Below are 18,391 nucleotides of genomic sequence, written 5' to 3' on the forward strand. Positions count from 1 at the left end.
ATCTTTCCAACTATGGATTATAACACTTACACTGAAAAAAAAAGAAAAAGAAAAAATGTGCTTGGTACTCCCATTTCTTCTTTGACATGTCCATTAATTTATTTTAGACTCTGATGAGAACAAGTAGGTAAATAGTCTGGGTGGGTCTCAAGAAAAAAAAACCTGACCAGCTGTTTATGCCGAGTCATGGCTGGGGCCCTGGGAGCAGCAAAATATGTTTTGCTCAGACAGTAGTGATAGGGCGGCCCCTCCCTACTTGGCTCTACCTACTGACAAGGCAGCTGGTCCAGAGGTTCCAGTCTCCCCAGTTTTCTCTCTCTTTCTCTGGTCCCTTGTTTCTCGGAACCAGGGTAGGGGTTGTGAAATTTAAAACAAATTGGCAGTGATCAGAAATAGTGCCAATCCTCTTGCCCAAACAGAGTTCTCCAAACAGCTTCTTTGAAGCATCTTGGCATTAAGGCTCCCAGGAAGCAGGCTTTCCGCAGCTGATTCACATCTTCTGCGGAGTTCTTTCCCAACAACCCCTTCTGCGTGTAAAGGGGCTATAATAATTCCACTGGGCAAAGAAGAAAACACACTAGCATAGCCCTCAGGAATAACTGAGTCTGGGCCTTCTTGGTAGGCCTCAAAATGCACTGGTCTTGCTTTCCTAGTAGCCATGGGGGCCTAGGGATAAATTCTCCACCTGCCATCCACTCCTCTGTGAAAGATGGGCAAAGGAAGAAAAGAGCAAATAAGTATGAAAATCCATCTGAGATGCCTTGAAAGCAAGCAGGCACTGTCTTTCCCATCTTTGCCCCAGATGGCTCCTAGCTCCTCACATGCAGTTAGTAAGCATCAGCTGGGGTGGAAGCATTGATTCAACCTTTATTGAGCATCTGCTATGTGGCAGGCACTGTGCTAGGTTCTGTGGACAGAGCTGTGAGAAAGATAATTTCTTTCATCAAGATGCTTCTAGGAGTGGACAGAGATTATTTACACATGTTCATTTTGTTTGTTTGTTTTTCTCTTTTTGCTGTACAATGCGTGCATGCTAAGTCGTTTCAGCTGTCAGACTCTTTGCAACCCCATGGACTGTAGCCCACCAGGCTCCTCTGTTCATGGGATTTCCCAGGCAAGAATACTGGAGTGGGTTGCCATTTCCTTCTCCAGGGGATCTTTCTGACCCAGGGATTAAACCCTGGTCTCCTGCATTGCAGGCAGATTCTTTACCACCTGAGCTACCAAGGAAGCCATCTAGGATGAAGGCTGTAGGGAATAAGAGAATGCTAGGAAGTACTATGAAAGTAAACCAGTTCCCAGAATTGTCGTCTACTCTGTGGGTCCATCTTTGTATCAGCATATGACTGTGGCCCACATCTGCTATATATTATATATCCCCACCTCCCTAAGTGACCTCTAGGCTCTCATACCATCTCCACACATTTCTACCCCTCAGTCCAGACTCCTGTTGAACTAATTTCTTCACACCTCCATATGGATAATGTCTGGGGCTTCCCAGGTGACTCAGTGATTTAAAAAAGAAAAAAAAAAAATCCACCTGCCAATGTGCAGGGGACTCAGGAGATGCAGGGTCGATCCTTAGGCTGGGAAGATCCTCTGGAGGAGAAAACAGCAACCCATTCCAGCATTCTTGTCAGTAATATCCCATGGACAGAGGAGCCTGGTGGGCTACAGTTCATAGGGTCGCAAAGAGTCGGACATGACTGAGCAGGCATGCACAGATAATATCTAACAAGCACTTCAAATGTAATACAGTAAAAAAAGAAGAAAAGGCAAACACAAAAACAACAACCCCCTCCCAGCTCCCTAAAGCAAAGCCAGAAAAACCTCTCAATTTTACTTCCAAACCTGTGCCTCCCCCAGACTTCTCCCCCATGTTGGTAATTGGCACCATCATTCACTTAGTTGCTGAAAACAGAAATCTGAGAGTAATACTTGATTCTTCTCTGTTCTGTCCCACCCAACTCCAGGCTATCAGCAACTTGACCTGCCTACAGACTAACCTGTTTTCTCCATCTCCACCCCCGCCCCAACCCCAGGCCACTCCATCTCTAGCACTCTCCTAGACTATGAACAGCTTTCACTCAGGTCTTTTATTCTCATTCTCATCTTTTTATTTTTAAATTTTATTATATGTTTATTTGACTGTGCTGGTCTTAGTTGTGGCATACAGTATCTTTAGCTGCAGCGTGTGGGATCTAGTTCCCTGACCAGGGATTGAACCCGGGCCCCCTGTGTTGGGAGTGTGGAGCCTTAGCCACTGGACCCCCAGGGAAGTCTCCTCATCTTGTTCTTTTTTAAAATTTTATTGCAATCTGACCCATACCATATAATTTACCCATTTAAAGTGCACAATTCAGTATCACTATATTCACCGAGTTGGATAATCACCAGAATCAGATTTTAGATATTTTCATCACCCCGCCCCCCTGAAGAAACCCTGTACTTTCTAGCAGTCACTCCCCAAACCCTTAACTGTCCTTAATCTATCTCTCATCTCTATAGGTTGATTTTCCTGCTCTGGGCATTCCCTGTCATTGGAATCATCATACACTATAAGATCCTTTCTGTCTGGCTTCTTTAACTCAGCACAGTGTTTTCAAGCCTCATCCAATTTTTTAAAAAATTAAATTTATTTTAAATGAAACGATGAATATTTTTCACGATAAAAGGTATAATTCACAAAGATAGGCATCATAAATCATTAAACACCTAACAACAAAGAAACAAAGATACATATAGCAAAAAATCAGAATAAGAGGGAAAAGAAAAAATACATAATCATAGTGAGACATATTAACATTTCTCTGAGAATATTTTATCAAGTGCAGAAAAAATAAGAATAGGAGCATCTTGAATGATGTCATTAATAATTAAAATATAATAGATTTACATTTAATTAATTTAAATTAATCCATTCTTCATTGCCAAATAGTATTTTACTGTACTGGGTGTACCACATTTAGTTTAACCATCATGCAAGGTATTCCCTACTCTTATCCTTTTTTAATTCCCGGGGTTGGTTCTGAACCCAAGTGATGAAGATAAGGTTGGCCAGTGTGGAACCCGATAGGCACCATTATCGTTGCCTGCCACCCCTTCCACCAGAGCGGTCCTGTCTGCCCTCCCCCAAGTGAGAAGGGTTCATTTGCATCTGAGAACCTTTCATTAGCATTTGTGGGAATAACAACACCTCTTCCTAATCTGGGGGGTGATGCTGGGGCTGGACTGATTCGTCGTGAAGTGGTTCCTTCCCTCTTGAATGTCACTGCTTGGGTCCAGCAAGAAATTTACTGGTGGGAAATGCTTGAGGGGTGGGAGGTGGGGGGCTGGATCTCATCACATTTTAATTACACATTCATTCAACAAATATGTATCTGAGTACTTGCTCTGTCTCAGGGTGCTTGGGATACCACAGAGAACAAAACATTCTTTTCCCGGAAGGGAGACGGACAGTGAATCAAGTAGAGAAAACCAGAGAAAAATGCAGGGACAGAAGATGAGCAGATAGAAAATCTTCCTGGTCATTTGAGGGCAAAATTATATTCTCCCTGGAGACGGTCACTAAGACATACAGTAGAGACGCAGAGATGTACGTATCCTCCACTCCCTTCTTCATCCACACTGCCTTGGATCTCATCAGAAAGTTGAGACCCCTATCGCCGGTCTCCCAAGGAATGGGAAGGAGGCAGGCCCTAAAGGATCTAAGCCAGATTGGGTTGATGTGAAGGGAATCAATTGATGCCAGATCAAGAGATACTTTGGCTGGTTTTGAGGGGACCAAAACCTGGTGTCTGGTTTGGGCTACAGTGAGAAAAGTTCTCGCACAGCGCGGTACTGGGTTGAATGAATTACACATCTGTTTTCAAAGAGGTAAAATAATCATCACCAGGACCAGCAAGGGCTGACCGGCACCGGCCACTCGCTCCGATCGGGCCGTCTTCTGCCGAGTCCCCGGGCGACATCAGCCAACCTTCCCGCGGTCACCGGGCCCCGGGCAGGGTTTCGGCCCCTGCATCCCCCGCCCCCCTCCCCGGACTGCCCTGGGCTTCCTGGATTGACCACACGCCCGGCCGGGCACCTGCCGGGGCCACTCGCCCCGCTAGGGCTGGGGCCCCCGGGCGCGCACGCCGGGGCTGGGCCGCGAGGCGCCGGGGCGGGCCCCTCGGGTCGGGAGAGGCCGAAGCGGGCGGCGCGGGGCGCGAGGCCGCTGCGCTGAGGGCCGCGAGCGGGCGGGCGGGCGGACCCAGGCGGCGGCGGCGGCGGCGGTGGGCTGGCCGCGCCCCGCTCCGCCTCCCCGCTCCGCCTCCCGCTCCCGCTCCGCCCTCCAGCGCGGCGCCCTCCCGCCCGCTCGCTGCGCCGCCCGCCCGCCCGCTCTCGTCGCTCGCAAGCTCGCTCTCGGGCCCCCCATGCGGATGTGACATTTCACGCCGCCGCCATTTTGAGAGCGAGCCGAGCCGAGCCGCCGGGCGCCGCGTCCGCTGCCGGAGCCCCGACGACGACGCCGATAAGGCGGAGGCCACAGCGCCCCGAGCGCGGCCGGCCCGTCGCCCGCCCGCGCCGCCGCCGCCGCCGCCGCTCCCGCCGGCCCCCCGGCTCCGCAGGCCCGCCGCGGCCGGCCAGGCCTCCCGCCCGCCGCGCCCGGCCCGAGGCGGGGCTGACTCCGCGGCCCCCGCCCGGCCGCCCTCCGCCCCGGCCGGCCCGCGGCCCCGCAGCCCCGGCCCCGGCGGCGGGAGGCGGGACCCGCGGCGGCGGCGGCGGCGGCGGAGCGGCGGCTGAGGCGGCGGCGGCCGCAGCAGCGAGCGACGAGGCCGCCCGGCCCGACCCGCCGCCCGCCCGCCCGCCTCGGCGCCGAGATTGGGCGAATCGCGAGCAAGCGCGTGCGCGTCTCCCTGCCTCCGCCGCCGCCCGCCGTGGGCCGCCCCGGGGCCGCCGCCGCCGACGACGCGCGCGAGGAGGAGGAGGAGGCCGCCCGCCGCCGCCGCCGCCGCCGCCGCCGCCCCGGCTCGCCGCCGCCGCCCGCCCGCCGGGCCCGCAGCCCCGGCCCCCGGCCGCAGGCGAGGCCCAGGCCGCGGCCGACATGAACCACCAGCAGCAGCAGCAGCAGCAGCAGAAAGCGGGCGAGCAGCAGCTCAGCGAGCCCGAGGACATGGAGATGGAAGGTGAGGCCCCGCGGGCCAGCCGCGGCGGGGGCCGGGGGGCGCCTTCCATTGTGGCCGGGGCGGGAGGGGCGGAGAGCCGCGGGAGCCACGCGAGGGGCTCGCCATCTTTACGCAGGCCCCGGGCGGCCCGCGGGCCTCGGCCCGGCTGCCCCGGCCCGGGCGAGGCTGCACCGTCATGCCGGGGGCCCGGCGGGCGGGGGGCGGGCGGCGTGCGCCCCCCCCTCCCCTGCGCCTCCCCGCCCGCTGCATTGTCCGGCCCGCGGGGCCCCCCGGCGCCCTTCCTCGCCGGCACAAAGCGTCCGGAGCCCCCCGAGTTGTAAAGGAGGGCGCTCCGGACCCGGCCGCGGGGGGACGCGGGCGCTTGCGGGCTCTGCCGTGCGCCCCGGCTGGGGAAGCCGGGCTCCAGGGAGCTGTGTCCCCCACGGCCCCGGTGGGGCGTCGCGTGGTTTCCCCGCTTACGCTCGGGAAACGAGATCTCCGTGGGCTCCGGGGCTCGGGCCGCACCTGCTCGCGCACGCTCTCTCCCCCTTGGAGAGCTCACCGGGGACTTCGAAGCGGGCCCCCCCGACCCCCCACCCCCACCCCCACCTCGATCGCTCCGTAGCAACACTTGCTGGCCTCGGGCTTGGTTTGGAAACACCTGCAAGGGGCGCAGAGGCTCGCAGCCTCTGGACTGGCCCAGAATTCGGAACCGGGCGCGCTCTTCGTTTCCGAGTTAAGCCGTTTTGCGGGGAGTTAGGTAACCTGGCTGTGTGAGGTGCCTCCGGCCAGGTATGCGTTTGAAACTACGTGACCCCCCTCCCCGCCCCGCCCACAACACACACACACCCTCTCCCCAGCCTACGACTCCTTACCTCTGAATTCAACCTGACTTTAAAGGTAACTTAATTTTTTGCCTAGGTGCCGGCAGTTTGTTTCAGAGTACCCAGCTTTGAGATGATAACAAGGGCTTGGTAATAGAGGTTTGATGTAGAGGGTCTGGACAGGAAAGGGTCTTGCTTAAGCTTACATAGCGCAATCAGTGCTGGTGGTTCGAAGGCTCGTGGCCCAAGTGCTTGAAAGGGCAAAGTGTAAGAAGTATTCAGAGAGGGTCCTTAGCTATTTCGAGAGGGGGACAGACAGGCAGGAGTCAAAAAGAGGGCTTCTGAATGAAGGGGGTATTGAATGAGCTGTACTTATGTTGCTTTTAGCCAGAGATTTTGAGCTGCGGAAATGAACAGGGGCGCTAAGGAAGCGTTCCTACCGTGGGGTGCTGCACTCTGGTTGGTGGGAACTCTCACCGTGACTGATACTCCCCTGTGAATAACAAGGGGCGGCCAGCAATTCAGTGTGCCCTGAAAAAAATTGGTCTACAGGATGGCAAAAAGCAAAGTGGTGGAGATGCCGGCAGAAGGCACTTCCCACTGGGATTTCAGTGGCCACTAATGCGGGACAGGGCAGCGCATCCGCGGCCAGGCTGGGGCTGTGTCTGACTCCAGCAAGGCAGTAACTTCATAGAGCTTTTGTCATGTGTCACTAAGCCAACTAGCCAGAGGAGTACATTGCCCGGGAGGATTTTGAATATTAAAAAAAGGGGTTGCTTTTTAGTGTCCTTTTTAAGTATCAGCCAATCAAGACAAAAACCCAATATTTATGTTGTCTTAGCACTTTTTTAAGTCTTTTGAACAGGAAGGAGAGCTGATCAGCATGGACCCCACTGCAGAGCGGATTTCTGGTGTAGAGCTGTGTCTCTGGGAAAGTAGTCATGTCCACAAGTTTCAAGGGCTTTTCTCTAAGACCAGAGAGTGTTGAGTGGGGGAAGAATTTTCAGAAGTCATGCCTGCTTTTAAGACTACTTTATTTTTTCAAGGAGTTTTAGGTTCTCATATCCAAGTTTGCGTTGGAAAAGTCACCCATAAAATCACTAATCTGCAAATTTACTGCCATTTCAAACTGGATCGCAGAGGTTGTAGTTTATTACTACTCATTCCATAAACTTACAAGTCTTGTTTCTTTCAAGTGGGTCTCTGTCCTGGATTTATTTTCCAGAAGGTACCTTGTCTTTGTAGGGCTTACGGTCGTCACCTTGTCCTGGTAGGCTTATGGCTGTCAACACCCTGTGAGCACCTACAGGTGAGATAGCCGCCCCTGTCTCAGGCAATCTCTGTCAGCCTTTCTTAAGCCTTCCCACTCCTCAAGTGTGCTCAGTTTATATATTGTACTTTAGGGTCGGGAAGAGCAAAAGAATACTTCCTATTAAAAAGGGAGAAGGGTGGGTTTGTGGTGATCCACTGTGCCTGGCTTCATAAGCCAGGCTCTGAGAATGACTCGCACCTGTTTGGTGTTCACCTTGGTTCCCATAGACTCAGCAGCTGAAAGCTGTCAGGGCTCTGGTCAGCTTGAGGAGCTCTGCCCTTGAGGAGCATTGCTTTCCCACTGCTCCTAGGCAGGGTGGTTTCAAAGGAGCCGGGAGCCGGAGAGGCTGGTAAGATTGGCGCATTTCCCCTATCAACAGGTTAATTGGCTCTCCTCCTGCTCTGCTGTAAAGGGGTCGCATTTATTTATTTTTTTCTTGACTGACTCTGCACAGCCTTTGTATGTCTGCTGGAGAAAAACTGCCTAGGCCAAGTTATTTTTAAAATGTCTTGTTTTGAGCAGTTGGGAAAGTTCGGAAGGGCAGCGAGGGAAAAGATGGGGCGGGTATGGTGGCAGTTCATTGGGGTCGAGACCACATGTTTCCTTCCTGTGAGGCCTGTGCACGTTTTTCAGGTTGGGAGGCAAACAGCATCGTGGAGGTGTGGCCTCTGTCGGGGCCTGGCCAGGAATGAATTTGCTCGGCAGTTTATTTACGCTCCAACTCAGAGGTAGTGCAGGCCAGGGGGCTGCAGGAGGGACCCGCACTGGCCTCTGCCCTCTGGAGTACTTGAGAAGTGATAATCAGGGCTGTTCATGCCCCCTCGGAGTCAACAGGAAGTTTCCCCAAGGCCTGCCTCCTGCTCTGGGCTGGCTGGCACCAGTGTCGGTACCTCGATGTCTGCTCCCTGGTGAGACTCTGCTGCCCGTGTGAGCAGTCTGTTTCTGAGTGTCATCTTTGAGACTAATGGGGACAGACAGTTTCATTTTGTACTTTTGTACAAAACTTTTGTACCGCGCTCAGACCATTGCTATCAGGACACCAAGGTGGGAGCAAATGAATGAGTGTGGTCTACCGTTTCTGAAAAGAATTCGTCACTGACTGCTGTGTCTTTTTGTTTGGGGTGCCCCAGTGGTGGATTTCTTTTTCTTTCAAACCTGTGTGGGTAGATTTCACAGAGTTTCAAGTTACTTTTCTGCTGAAGCAGGTTTAGGAATAGAAGGTGAGTTGTCTTGTGTACATGCATCCCAACAGACTACACCTGGGCATTTTAGTCTAAAGCATGTTTCCTTTTCAGATAGCTCCGTGACAAGGCAAAAGTCAGATAACATGAGAATATAGGTTATCCCCTCACAGTAGCTTCAGTTGTAAAAGAACCCTACGAAGTGAGCATCAACTTGGAGAAACCAGGGGGAAAAAATGGAAGAATTTAGGCCAGACCTAGAAACATCTGACTGTGATGTGAGCCTGTCAGGTTTTGATGGGTTTGGAAGTTACTCACCACAGGCATTTACCCTCCTGATTCTGCCAGACTGCTGACTTAAGATAAACAAAAGATTGATCAAGTTTTATCACACGTATTGGGGAAGAAGTATATACCTTCATCTTGGCTTTTTTGGGGGTGGGAGTGTAGTCAGTTTTGTGGAAAGGGAGAAAGAAGCTATTAACTCAAGGAAGGCAAGTGGAGTGAGAGCGAGTACAGGCTTAGTGCCAGGCCCGAGTCTGAGCGTGGACTTTGCCATTTAATTACTGTGTGACCTCAGCACGTTGCTTAAGCTCTCAGTTGTTGCATCCTGGAAAAGGAGGTCGGTGGGACCCTGCAGGGTGGTCCTGAGGGTGGAGGCATAAAGCACGTGTGCAGTGCTGGGCACGGAGTGGGGCGCTGTCGCGTTCAGTCACGGTATGGTGATGGCGACAGGGTCGCACCTGGGCCGGCGACAGGCGCAGGTTAACCAGGCGCACAGGCGGGGCTGGTTGGCATTCGTGGTTCTGCAGTAATTATATCCTAACATGGATTAGGAAGCAAACTGACCAGCCTCGGTCCAAGCAGCATTGTTTATGAATGGGCTTGATGTTCCTAAGTAGATATTTAAACTTAATTATAGAATATTTTAAGAAAAGTGCAATGGGCTCAGGAGGAGAGGATGGTGGATTTGGTGCGGTGGGGCACTGCTGGTGACACCTGGGCAGCTTGGGGGCCTTCTGCTGAGGGTATTACTTAACCATTATCCGGTATCCAGAATTGACATGGTTGCCAATCAGGTTTGTCGCAGGGAGGCCAGGTCACAGGAGTGTCCCAACCTGGGAGTTGGCCCTGAATTCTTGTCTCTAAATCCCACATCCTGTTACCAAGCCCTTTTGGTGTTCCACCCGCCAGGCCCCTGTTGCCTCATGCCGGGACTTTGCAATAGGCCTCTTAATGTTCCCTGCTTCCTCTCTTCCCCCCACGGCTGCCTGGTCCCCGCCCTGCTTAAAGGACTCAGGTGGGCTGCCTTCCTCATGCAGGTGATGGCTAGTTGCCCAGGCCTACCGATGGGATCCCTGACCCGGTTTGTGCTTCAGGCTCCGAGTGCGCGCGCACACACCTGCACTGCACAGGGTTCAGCCGTGGCTCTCAGGCCCTGCTCTTGCATGGGTAGTGTCTGCCTCTCCCTGACTGCACACGGCACAGAGACCCCAGGAAAGAGGCTCAGAAGCCCGTCATTCATTTCCCCAAACTTGTCTGGTGTCTCAGGCACTAGCCTTGCATGAGAGCCATGTCTTTGACCTGTGGGATTGCCACTGTATCCTCATCTTCCTCACCCCAGGACTGTTCCTTTTCTGTTAAGTGTTTCTGTGGGAGACACTCATTCAGGAAACGGCAAAACAGTAGTACCGGAGGTGGCTGGCTGGCCAAGTCGGTGTGAAAGAGAATGCCGAAGCCATAAACCAATTTCGCTTTGATAGCTGCTAATTCAGTTTTATTGCTTTTAACGTTCAGTTGCTTCGATTGGCATTTTTGATCCTTTTGCCAGGAAAAAGTCCTTTTCCACACACAGGGCATCAATGAACCTTAATGATGTTTCCTTTTGAGTATTTTTGAGTTTGTTATTGTTTCTGTTTTTTTGCCTGAGTAGTTTGTAGCCTGGCTGCTTCTCCTTGATTTCCAAGGCAAAGGAACTTCAGAGACTGGCGTTGTAACATGGTTTTTCTTGACATGTACTATGACAGTTAAATGTTAAAATGTCACCTGCTTCACAAACTTCTTGTTTTGAACTAATTTGGACTTAGGAAAGTTGGAGGAAGCAGGATTTTTAAGTGTCAGGCGTAGGCAAGAAAGTCAGTTATGCCATTCTGGTAGTAAGTTAACACACGACTCGGCTAATGAGAAGTCACATGTGTTGAAACCCTCTTGAAGAGAAGCAGGCCTACTTCTGAGCGTTGGTGGTGTGGACTTGGAAGTTGGCAGTGGAGGTAACTGGGAAGTTTGTCGTGTAGGGAAATACACCGACCTGGATAAGAGTGAGTGCTTCCAGAACTTAACGAAGATGCTGGTGTGAACTAGAAAGAGCCAGGGTGTGGGGATGAGGGGAAGGGGCGTCCCGGGGTCACAGCTTGGGGAGGAGTGTCACTGTCATTGGTGCTGGGCAGAGAAGACCCCCAACTGGAGGGCGCACTGTTTGTGTGCGCTGGCGGGGGCTGGTGCTGCCTGCTGCCCCTTCGGCTGGGGCCCCTGTTAGCACGGGCACAGCTGTTAGTGTTCACAGAGATGCCCGGGTGTCCTTCCAGGGAGGGCAGGTCACCCGATTGACCGGGGCTTTCTCTTACCCAATGTGAGTGAGCACGATGTCTGAGTCTCAGGGTGGTGGGTGGTTTGCCCTTCTTTTTGTGTCATTTGGGGGGTTTGGGTGGACTCCGGGAGTTGGTGATGGACAGGGAGGCCTGGTGTGCTGCAGTTCATGGGCTCGCAGAGTCGCACACGACTGAACTGGGAACCTAAATGATAAAGAGGGAAGTTTCTTTCCTTGTGCAACCACAACAGTTCCACGTGCTTCTCCCGCCTGGCATAGGATATTTGAAACCCAGGCCGGCCCGCCCTCCCTGGGCGAGGGATGCCAGTGACTGGTTTCCCTGAGGTCTTGCTACTGGGAGGGCAGCATCCCGTGCGAGGTGCCAGCACCAGAATATCGACCAGGGGAAGGTCTGACTCGTGCAGTAAGTTGTTAAACTGGCCTGTGCTTGGGAGAGGGGTTGTGTGAGATTGTTGGGGTGATCTGTGATGCAGAGCACCGTCACATCCAGGGCGTGACTCCAGGTGTCTGGGTGGCAGTCTGACCTCGTGGCTCCCTCCCACCACCCCCTTTATGGTGCTTTCAGAAGGACTTGAGGGGGCTTTTCTCTAGGGTATATAGGCTGAGCAAACTAGGCTTATGCACCTAGAATTGCAAGTACATTTCATCAATATGACTTTGGGGAATAAATTACGTTTCAAGGCTCTTAATTGACCCTGTGCAATTGCGGTTTTCAAACAAGCACCTGTAATAGTCTTTAGCCTGTTACATGGTTAGATCTCCAGCTCCTCCTCTGAAATAGTGAAGGGCAGGTAGTTTTCTTTCTCTAATTGAAGTAGAGTTGGTAGTAGGTAATTTGGAAGTGCTTGCTTCTTAGAGTTGGTAGTTTGTCAGCTTGGAGGAGAAACTATTCAGTCAAACAAATTGGGTGTGAATTGGTTAAAGACATTCCTCAATCCCTAACCTCAGTTCCTCTTCTATAACCATCATAGATGGACCAGTAAGAGTTTTTACCCACGAATCTCAGCCTTTCCCTCCTGTCTTAAGCTTGTGCGGGCAGAGCAGATGGGGCTGGTGTGCCTGGCCCTCAGGATGTCCCCTAAGAAGCTGGTGGGTGAAGTTGCTGAGCTGAGCCCTATGCTTTGGGCAGTCCCCCTCCTCACACAGCTCTGAGTGACGTCCAGCCTGTGCTAGCCAGAGGGCTCCTCCTCTTTCTGAAGCACTCCAAGTCTCCTGCTGCTACTGATGAGGACAGATTAAACCTGTTTTCCTCCCAAGCCCCATGCTGCTGGAGAAGGCTGCTCGGGGTCTTGGGAGCAGGAGAGAGGATGCTCAGGGTGTCCCCTGCGTTGTGCAGTAAGGTGGCCACTGGCCACATGGTGGCAATCGCAGTCCTTCACTGACCAGCCATGCTGCAGGGCTTCGGTTGCCGCCCGTGGCCAATGCCACCACCCGGGACGAGCAGATACAGCCTGTGTCTGTCCTGCAGAAAGTGTTCGTGGTCAGAGTTCACCTAAACAGTCTGGTTGGAGCCTTAGCTAGCTGTGTTTCTGGTAGCGTTAGTGTCACGTTGGGTGTTGGGAAGACACAGTGTGTCCTGGAAAAGCTAAATTAAAATGAGTGAATAAATAGTTCCTGGGCAAATGCTACAGAGCAGGCTTTCTTTGGTTATTTGTGGTGAAGATCCAGTTTGTTTGTCTTTTTTAAATTTCCAGTCCGCTTGTGGACAGTTTCTTTCTGTGTTTGGTAAGCAATACAGGGTAAACAAATTATTTAAGAAATGAAATTAAAATGCATATACAGAATGCACACCCCACATCATTACTAAAAGTCACATTTCAGCAGTTATCACTTAGAACAAACACATAGGAAGAAAGACTGGCAGAAGTTCTATATGTCCACTGAAAGTGTGTAGAGGCCATTCGTATGTGGAGCTGTGCTGTGCCCCTGTGACTTTGTCATGCCCCTGTGGTAACTAAACAGTTTGGTGTGAAATAGCAATTCCCCATATTAAAAGCTTACTTGCGCACTTGGAAGGAATGCCACATATACGACTGGTCTTGTTTGTTTTGTTTTGATAATTTTGGCTGTGCTGGGTCTTCATTTGCCTTGCTGTACAGGCTTTTCTCTGGTTGTGGCGCGTGGGGCCGGCTCTCCAGTTGCGGGTTTTCAGGGTTCTCACTGTGCTAGCTTCTCCTGGGGAGCACAGGTCTAGGGCGCTTGGCCTTCAGTAGTTGCAGCATATGGGCTCAGTTGGGACTTGCAGGCTCTAGAGCACAGGCTCAGTAGTTGGGGCGCCCGGGCTTAGTTGCTCCTCCACGTATGGGATCTTCCCAGACCAGGGATAGCACCTGTGTCTCCTGCATTGGCAGGCGGATTCTTTACCATTGAACCACCAGGGAAGCCCACTGACTAGTTTTCAAAGTAACAAGTAATCTTGCTCCTTGGGGGCCACCCTTGCTCCTCGGGGAGCGTGTTGGTTCAGGCCATCTCGATGCCTGTTTTACCAGCCGTAAATGGTGTGCCCGTGAGTCCGGGGCTGTGGAGGTGTGCGTCGGGAGCCGTGTGGGCACATGGCGCACTCTCCAGTTTGACGGTGGGTAACTGGCCCGTGCTCGGATGTGTCAGCAAAGTCAGGTCGCTGAAAAGTCTCCTCCCTTGCTTCTCGTTTCTGTGAGGCCTGAAGACGGCACCAGCCTGCAGGCTCCTGCAAAGGCGCCCTTGGTCCTCCCCACCCCACTTTTTGCTGGGTCTCTCTGAGCACCAGGCCTGCTCCTGAGTCCGCCGCACCCTGAGCCTGCTGCAGGGCTTCTGTCCTCAGATAGAGGACCCTCCCGACTGGCGGTGCCATGCTGGCCGCCCCCTGCACTTGAGTGAGGGCTCCTGGTGAACATGTGCAGGGAGGGCTGGCCTAAAGGGGTGGGTCAGTAGAAGCATGAGGGTGTTGTGCTCAGGCGGGAGGTGGCGAACAGCACCGTGGCTTGGGACCCAGCGGGAGAGGATCTGTGGCCCCAGAATCGTGGCCCACAGAGTCTGTCCTGATCCCCTGGAAGCTGTGACCACTACTGCCTGACAGGGTGCTTCGCAGGTGTGGTTAAGTTCAGGATCCCTGCATGGGGAGATGTTGTTCAGTCACGGAGTTGTGTCTGACTCTTTGTGAACCCATGGACTGCAGCACGCCAGGCCTGCCTGTCCATCACCATCTCCCCGAGTTTGTGCAGACTCATGTCCATTGAGTTCATGAGGCCATCCGACCATTTCATCCTCTGTCGCCCCCTTCTCCTCCTGCCGTGTTTCTTTCCTGGCATCAGGGTTTTTTCCGGTGAGTCTATTCTTCGCATCAGATGGCCAAAGTATTGGAGCTTCAGCTTCAGCCCTTCCAGTGAATATTCAGGTTGATTTCCTTTGGCGTTGACTGGGTGGGGAGGTGATCCAGTGTTAGCCAGGTGGCCCCAGGGTGATCACAGGGCCCTCCTTCCCCTGAGAAAGAGGCTCGATGTGACGTGATGTGAGAGGCCGCTGCTGTCTTGAGGATGGGTAAGGAACCCAGGAGAAGCAGGAGGAGACCAGGAAGCAGGTCCCGCCTCCAGAAGGAACCTTGCCTTGCGGATACATTGATTGGAGCCCAGGGAGGCCCATTGTGGACTTCTGACCTCCAAAGCTGAAAGGATAAGTGTGTGCTGTTTAAGCCAGTGAGACTGTGGCGATGTGTTGAGCTGCCGGGAAACAGGTCAGGGTCCAGGGAGCGGATGAGATGCGGCAGGCAGGTGTCCTGGAAGCTGCACAGAGGCTGGGAGAGCATGGCCGCCCCTCCCGGGGCCAGGCCACTGGACGTGGGGGCTGTGCCTGCGTCCGCTCATTGGCTCCTTCCCACAGCTCTGACATAGAGGCAGCAGCATCCCCATTTCACCCCTGAGCAAAACAGAGGTGCTGAGCACACTCCACAGCCTACCAGGGCTTGGTGGCAGTGGCAGGCTTTGAATCAAGCCAGCCGGTGGCACAGAAATTTGCATCTCGTCACATTCAGCAGACACTTGGTCATGACGTCGTGGTCATCCCCCTGCTGCCCTCTCCAACGGTTCCTGTCTCCCCGCCCAAAGTGGCAGGCTGCAGGTGGGCTCCTTAGGTCGGAAGGTTTTTGTGTGGTTCACCACATGCTTTGAATGTAGAAGGCAGCTCACTGCAGAGTCAGCTGGGGCCGCCTTCTGCTTGAGCACGTGGAGTGTGGTGGGTGGCAGAGGGAGACTCGAGATGTTTCTGAAGGTAGATACCTGCCTTCCTCACTGAATCAGGTCCTCAGTAACGTGAGCCTGAGCCAAAGTGAATCACCCTAAACAAACCATTCAGGGCTCTGGGAGTCTGGAGAGATTTAAACTTGAGAAGGCAGGGAACCTTGTCTGCCAGGGCTCAGGGCACAGACCGCAGCTCTGTGGAGCCACAGGTTGGAGCCCCCGAGGCCGCTCATCCACCCCAGTCCTCCGGTCAGCTCACCCACACAGCCCTGCCTCCGCTCGTGAGCAGATGAGGCTCCTCCAGCCACGCAGATGGCACCATCCCGGCTGTCCCCTGACTCTGTCTCCAAGCTGTAGCCACTTGAATTCGTCTCCTCAGTGCCGCCTGAACCATCTGTTTCTTAAGGCAGCAGCTTTCACCAGGTGGAAAGAAGACAGGGTCGGAGGGGCCAGAGCCGGGTTCCTCAGCAGGCAGGGGCTGAGAGGCCAGCCAGACCCCTCACTCCTGACATCCAGCTAGCAGCGTGGGGGCGTATCCTGCAGGTCCTCCTGCTGGGCCTCTTTTCCTGACAGTTTTAAAGGTTTTAAACACAAGATGGATACACACATACTGCTAGTACGTTCACCGCTGGGTTGGCCAAATTGCGACCTTGAAGCACGTGGTTTGGGGGTGTCTGGAGAAGGTGGAGATAAGCGAGGTAACTCAGGGGCATCCTCGTTAAGACCCAGAACGCAAATGATCCGTAGAGGTGACTTGTTCCACCTCAAGGCATGTGGCGGGCAGTGATCCAGACACTGCCCCTCGGGGTCCGGACTGGTGGTGGCTGTGGGCTCCTGCCAGACGCCCAGGTCATGGGTGTGGTGATGTTACAGGCAGGGTCCCCAGGAGCTGTTAACAGTCCTCAGAATTCTCCTCTAGGTGGTCACTGCTTACCCCGAGGGCTCGGGGAAGGAGTGAGAATCACAGATCCGAGAGTTTTCTGTGATAGCCAGTATTTTCTTGGGAATCAGAGGTTATTATCTAAAATCTTAATTTCTCTTTTGATGAAGTTCAGTCCTATACTTTTTAAGGGCTGCTGTTCTTAAAATATTGCTTTCATTGTGGCTGTGTTATTGGAGGGCTCGTGGTCATGTGATTTTGCTTTAGAGCAGACTGATGATTACACCCCTCACTCCAGAGGCCAAGAGACCCAAGTCTCTGGGAGGGTGAAGTGATTGAAGACTCAGCTCTCCAGTCTCACCAGATCTGTTCAGGGGCACGTAGCACCCATGGTCCGCTGCTTCACAGCGGTGGATGGTCTCCATCGTCACAGACAGTTCTAGTGGCCAGTTGCTGCTCCAGATCCAGCCTGTGAACTGGTTTTGGGAGACTGCCTTGGAGTGGATTGCTCAGAGTAACAGAAAACCAAGCATTTTCTTCTGTAGAAAACCCAGGCAGAGGGATCTGCAGACTGACTCCCCTGAGCGCCTGTTCGCCCTTCGCCTCAGATCTCTACTTCAGGCGCTGGCCCGGGTGCTTGACACAGAGGAAGAGGGGATCAGGTGTCAGCCGGAGGGGAGTCCGCGGGATCTAGATGGCCCCGGAAACACACAGTTAATGGGGAGAGAGAGGGATGGCCGCCACAGAGGTGAGGAGCCCGGGCTCTGAGCGGGGAGGGGCTAGGATGTGAGCTCTGGCGACTCGAGGCAAGAGTGGCAGCGGTCTGGCTTTGGGTGGATGGAGGCAGAGCCCTCTTTGCTTCTTGCCCGGGCGCGTGGATCGAGCCGTGTTTCTCTGCTCTCCCCCGTTCGTCTCTGAGGCCAGCGGCATTCTGTTCTCTCCACTGTGAGCCGCCGTTACTACCAGATAACTGAACGCACTGCGTTTTTATGTTTTAGTTTCAGTAGGCCAGGAAGGGCCACCGTGCTCAGTGCCACTTAACCTTCATTTTACCTGCTTTGGGAACTATTGTAAAGGTTAGATTTGCATCTGCCTGTCTGCAAGTCTCTGAAAAAATGTCAGTCGTCACCACAAAATTTAAAATAACGAGTTATATTGATGATTCCCATCCGTCACAATTTAAACCACCCATTTAAAGCATCCAATTTATTGTGACAGTCAGCACAAATTTTGAACATTTCTGTTACCGCTAAAGAAGTCCTGTATTCAGCCCCAGGCAGCCCCCGGTCTGCCCTCTCCCTGCCTGTTGTGGACGTTGTGTAGCCGCCTCACACTTCGTGTGGCCTCTGGCGTCTGGCTCCTTTCTGTAGCACGAGAGGGAAGGATCAGCGTGCTGTCTGCTGTCCCTTTTTATTGCTCAATAGTATTCCGTCCTGTGGAGCCTCGCTGTGATTTGTGTGGGATCAGAAGATGTGCAGGCTCTCATGATTCTGTCATCTGTAAGAGGTTTTATTCAGTGTTTTTAAAAGGGACTTGGAACTTTGTTGAGGATGTGATTCACCGCCGAATCTAATCAGCCGGGTGGTGCGGGGTGGGGGTGTATCAGTGTCAGTGGAGGGCTGTCAGCAGCAGTAGAGCTGCATGGCGGCACTTCCTAGGTTTCTCCCGCGCACAGCTCTGTGAGTTGCTGACAGTCCACTGGCGCTGACACGGGAGGCCACCTGGCCCGTGGGCTGCGAAGGAAGATGGTGGCAGGTGGGTGAGCGAGGCTGGAGCACACCCCTGTGGGCTTCTCCCCGCCTGCTGGTGCTGTCCTCACAAAGCGAAGGGGCCAGGAGGCAGACCAGCACCGGGCGTCGGGCAACACAGGGCTCCCTTGCTGCACCCTCCTCACTGCTGGAGCTCCGCAGGGAGGGGCCTGGGGTGCAGGGTCGCTCGGGTGGCAGACATCCACCAGGCGGCCTGGTCTCGGGGCTGTCACTGCTGAGGACCCCGGAGAGCTGCTGGGTAGGTGGGTTATATCTATCATCATTTGCCAGGTTAGAAATTAAAAATTAGTTATTCATTTAGAATAAATCAGTATGTGGTAGCACATTTAATACAGTGGGTTTTTTTTTGGCCATGCAGCACAGCCGTGGGATATCAGTTCCCCGACCAGAGCCTCTGGCAGTGAGAGCACAGAGTCCTAGCCACCAGCTTGCCAGGGGACACCCACACGTGCAGGAGATGCT

The 18,391-nt window shown here is 53.6% G+C and overlaps 1 protein-coding gene across 1 annotated transcript in view; it reads left to right on the forward strand.

Annotated features, from left to right (window-relative positions):
• Window positions 1-4,377: 4,377 nt before the first annotated feature.
• The window catches only part of USP7 (ubiquitin specific peptidase 7), a 53,806-nt gene continuing 39,792 nt past the window's right edge, over window positions 4,378-18,391 (forward strand). The window contains 1 exon segment of the mRNA XM_070362984.1: window positions 4,378-5,165. Within this exon segment, the coding sequence (XP_070219085.1) occupies window positions 5,084-5,165 (82 nt within the window). The 5' untranslated portion in view covers window positions 4,378-5,083.

This window comes from Bos mutus, chromosome 25, assembly GCF_027580195.1.
Source record: "Bos mutus isolate GX-2022 chromosome 25, NWIPB_WYAK_1.1, whole genome shotgun sequence".
NCBI lineage: Eukaryota > Metazoa > Chordata > Mammalia > Artiodactyla > Bovidae > Bos > Bos mutus.